Below are 4,569 nucleotides of genomic sequence, written 5' to 3'. Positions count from 1 at the left end.
CATCGATACCTAGGCTCATGCCTCTCCTCCCTTTACGTAGGCACTCGGCTTGCTACGCTGGGCGCAATCAGGTTCAGCTCAACTGGTCTGGCTCGAGCTATTAGCAGATATACGAATTCTATGGACACGTTCTTAGACATTGTGTGCAACCCAAGTGCAAGGACACGTTCCATGCATTTTGCATATGTCTGTGACCGGTGACTCTGTGGCAGGCGATGGCAGAGCACTGTAGGCTACTGGATGTGACCAAGAGGCAACCTACCAGAACAGAATGGCTCCTACCGATCCTTGACAAGCTCATGGAGATCAACAACCCTCGACAATGTGGAAGAAACGGTGACGTGCGTACAACTATTTTGGCGATGTAGTGGTGAACAATTCTGGTTCTTCTGAGGCTACCATTCCCTCTATATTACATCGATGATGCAACCAGCTTTGCACTGGTAAAACTGCAACCCCGGATCCAGGAGCACAAAATGTGGTCCATATACTAAGCATACTATGATGTCGATGCTGCAAATTGTACCCAGGAACCCTGAAAGGGTCATATACCGTGGAAAATGGGCTATTGAGTAGCCTAAATTTGAGCAATTAGCACAGTCTACATGGAATAACGATAACCAGTTATACATCAGAATGTACATTTAACTTGCTTTTTTCCAACTGTATTATAAGTTACTGCCTACATCGTGGTGATGTCCTCTCCTTGAGACAAGGCTTTTTTTATTCTTTTGGTCATTGGTAATCAAAATGATCCGGCGCCACCTAGTAGAGATGAAAATGAGCATAGCTCATGGCTTGCAACCACAGCGGCGCATGAGCATAATGTGGGACCTGCGCTTTTTGTTACATGCTTGTATCGTGACCATGAAACAATTATACATTGCTTGCAGCAAGTGAAAATGATGGAGATATCCAAACAAGGCAACAGAAAAACATGGGAGAACAAAAAAAAGGTCCATCCCATTGGATCGGTCGATGGATCGACCAATGTTGCAAAAGGGAAATCATTGCTAACTTGATAGTGCAACAGATTTTTTTGGGACAATGTAACTCCTTGAAGGGAGATAAAGGTTGCAAGTGAGCTAGTGCTACATGAAATATTGTCAAGTGTCCATCTGCAGTTCTGCACTACTGTATGTAAACATCATTTCACTCTAACAAAATGCCATCCTGCCACCCGAAACGAACGGCGCCAATCTCCCCCGACGAAAATCGGACGGGTGAAAAACGCCTACCGATGGCCCTGATTGTGCGAGTATTTAACCAAAAACTACCACAATTCACGGAACCGTGACGAAAAACTACCACTTTACGATTTTGTCCCGAAAACTACCACTTTTTTCCTAATCCGTGGCAAAAAACTACCAAGTCGTGAAATCGCTCGCTTAGCCCGTGCTAAGCACAAATCTGACCGCTTGGGCCCACCTGTCAGCATCAATCTTCTTCCTCCTCTCTCTCTCTCATTTCCACGAACACCTTAAGTGCACTCCGCCGCTCTGCCCCCGCCGGCCGGCGAGTCCCACCACCTGCGCTGCCGCCCTCGTCGAGGAAGCCGTGCTCCCGCGCCTACACGCACGACTGGACCGAGTGCCCCTTCGCCCACCCGGGGGAGAACGCCCGCCGCCGCGACCCGCGCCGCGTCCCATACTCCTGCGTCCCCTGCCCGGACTTCCGCCGCGACCCGGCAGCATGCCGCAAGGGCGACGGCTGCGAGTACGCGCACGGCGTCTTCGAGTCATGGCTCCACCCGGCGCAGTACCGCACCAGGCTCTGCAAGGACGAGGTCGGCTGCCCCCGCCGCATCTGCTTCTTCGCGCACGGCACCCGCCAGCTCCGCGCCGTCAACCCCTCCACCGCCTCCATGGCCTCGCCATCCCCGAGCTCCTCGCCTTCGCCGCCGCGCTCCTCCTCCTCCTCCTCCAGGCCGGCGCTCACGGCGTCGCTCAGCTCGCGGGAGCTCGACTTGGACGCGGACAACCAGAAGCAGTACGCGCGCAGGATGATGATGGCCAGGGCAGGTGGTGGGACTCGCCGGCCGGCGGGGGCAGAGCGGCGGAGTGCACTTAAGGTGTTCGTGGAAATGAGAGAGAGAGAGGAGGAAGAAGATTGATGCTGACAGGTGGGCCCAAGCGGTCAGATTTGTGCTTAGCACGGGCTAAGCAAGCGATTTCGCGACTTGGTAGTTTTTTGCCACGGATTAGGAAAAAAGTGGTAGTTTTCGGGACAAAATCGTAAAGTGGTAGTTTTTCGTCACGGTTCCGTGAATTGTGGTAGTTTTTGGTTAAATACTCGCTAGACTCTGATTGTGCGGGTCATCAGTTGTGCATCAACTTGGAGGGGATATAAAGATAAAGATCAGAAAGTATGTAAACACCCCATTAGATATTTCCATTGAAGAACTCTGTATGTACCGCAAGCTTTTGATTCCAGGCTTTGGGAGTGCCTTTACTTGACCACCCATAAATTAAAAAATAGCACTAATATAAATCAGAGTTATTTGCGGGGAAAAGAAATACAAATGTCAAAATACTTCAATAAAAAAAACCTAAAGCACGAAAGTGCCCTTCCCATTTGATCTGTCAACGGATCGACTGTCTTTGCAACAGAAAAATTGTTGCTAAATTGATAGCACCTCAATTTTTTCCTAGGAAAATATATACTGCTTGAAAGGAGATAAATGTAACTATGTCTGCTAGTGTGGACTCTCACTTTAATACCGAGCCTAGCATCCATACTCAACCTGATGCAATGGATTCATAAAGGAAAAATGACTATGGTGCAGTTTTTTAGTTACACGAGTAGTGCTCCAAGCTCTTCTAGAAATCAGGTGGATGTGCTCCTAGCTCTTCTAGAAATCAGATGCAATCTGCTAGTGCTAGTGATCCACGAAGAGGACAATCTGCCACATTTTATCATTAGCTAGAAGAAAACAACAAAAACATGAAGCACATGTAGATTGCTGAACAGGAGGCCACTAGATAACCTCTCAGAAAAACAAGAACCAGATGAAAAGGAGTTCAACAAACAGTGTATTACTAACTAGTATGAAAACCCCTAAAGGCCGAGACATGGGCCAGATTAGTTAGCACATATTTCAAACACAGGCCAAAATGACTTTGTAATTTTTGCATGGACGCGCACAATAATTCCTTCATTCTGAAAGGTCATCATCACAAACATGCATTTCTTTATTACTCCCTCCGTTCCCAAATACTTGTCTTTCTAGGCATTTCAAATGGACTCAACATACGGATGTATGTAGACATATTTTAAAGTGTAGATTCACTCATTTTGCGCCGTATGTAGTCATTTGTTGAAATCTCTAGAAAGACAAGTATTTAGGAATGGAGGGAGTACAATTTTATGCATCAACAAAGAAGCCACTAGGCTCATAGTATATCCAATTCATACATACCGCAGCTCATGAGGATACAAACACCGAGTATATTAAGAAGTGCCAGCTCGCTCAACAACCTTCAGACGAAAGGAAAATGGTTCACAACATAATCCTCTAGTGTTGGAAAGAAGGTATGCGTAACAAGAGTTTGTTTGAGATGAAATTGGATAGGAACGACTCCCCTGCAATGAAAAGTGGCGACCAACTTGCCATCCATGTCAACCTGAATCAGCCACTCGTTAAACCGTACCATCACAAGCAACTCACCTTCCTCAGGTACGACCACAGCACTCCAAATATCGGCACTCTGACGACGGTAACCACATTGCGCCCTGATCTCCGTAAACGGCAATTCAATCTGGCACTTGAAAGTCCAGACCTCGCTTTCATAGTCCTGTAGAACCCAGACTTCGATTATATTCACTGAATAATTTAAGTTGGACATGCCAAGCATGCCATCCATCTCAAATAGGTCGACGCAGCCAGAAACATTTGGAGGGCGCATCTGCCGGAAGGACTCAGCAATGGTGTCAAACACGATAATCGTGCTGCTTTTTTCCCCGCGCTTCATTCGGTACCAATGCAAGCAACCATGGAATAGCACAAATGTGTTGCTCAGTTCATTGGCATCGAGACACTTGCCGATGTGCCTCAGGGGCTGGTCAGAGCCCAATGAGAAGATATAGGAGCCAACTTGTCTCCCAGGTTCCAGTCCATACGACCACTGGCAATAGTGCATCAGTAGTCTGTACTCGCCCGTAGCAGGGTGATGGTACATTCCCAGGAACCTTAAGCCTGAAAGCATCGAGAGGGAAGCATACTGACGGGTTGCCGGGTTGTAGATGGCGTAGTGCGTCATGTTCATTGAGATGCCAAAGTGCGCCCTGTTGACGGCGAGGAGAGGCCGTCGCAGCAAGCCACCAGACTGTAGCAGATGCCGCCAAATCTCGCGACAGTTCGGAGCTGGTCAGCGGCGGACCGGTGGTCGAAGGAGATGATGTCTAGGGAGGGAGTAGCCGTCTTTTCCAATGAATTTGGAGTCACAGAGGAGGGGGAGGGTGGGCTGGCGGGCATGGTGGGCAAGGACGAAGTCGCGGGTGGTGGTGGCGCGGCGCCAAGCGCGGCAGACGGCGCGGCAGCGGAGGAGGGCATTTGGGGGGAGGTGGACG

The 4,569-nt window shown here is 48.9% G+C and overlaps 1 protein-coding gene across 1 annotated transcript in view; it reads left to right on the top strand.

Annotated features, from left to right (window-relative positions):
- Nucleotides 1–2,699, top strand: part of LOC119346963 (RING finger protein unkempt homolog) — a 19,822-nt gene extending 17,123 nt beyond the window's left edge. The window contains exons 2-3 of the mRNA XM_037616015.1: nt 1,486–2,071; nt 2,652–2,699. Of these exons, the coding sequence (XP_037471912.1) occupies nt 1,486–2,071; nt 2,652–2,699 (634 nt within the window). The remainder of the gene's footprint in view (nt 1–1,485; nt 2,072–2,651) is intronic.
- The last annotated feature ends 1,870 nt before the right edge of the window (nt 2,700–4,569 follow it).

This window comes from Triticum dicoccoides, unplaced genomic scaffold (genome assembly GCF_002162155.2).
Source record: "Triticum dicoccoides isolate Atlit2015 ecotype Zavitan unplaced genomic scaffold, WEW_v2.0 scaffold5622, whole genome shotgun sequence".
NCBI lineage: Eukaryota > Viridiplantae > Streptophyta > Magnoliopsida > Poales > Poaceae > Triticum > Triticum dicoccoides.
This window is presented reverse-complemented; position numbering and strand designations above follow the sequence as displayed.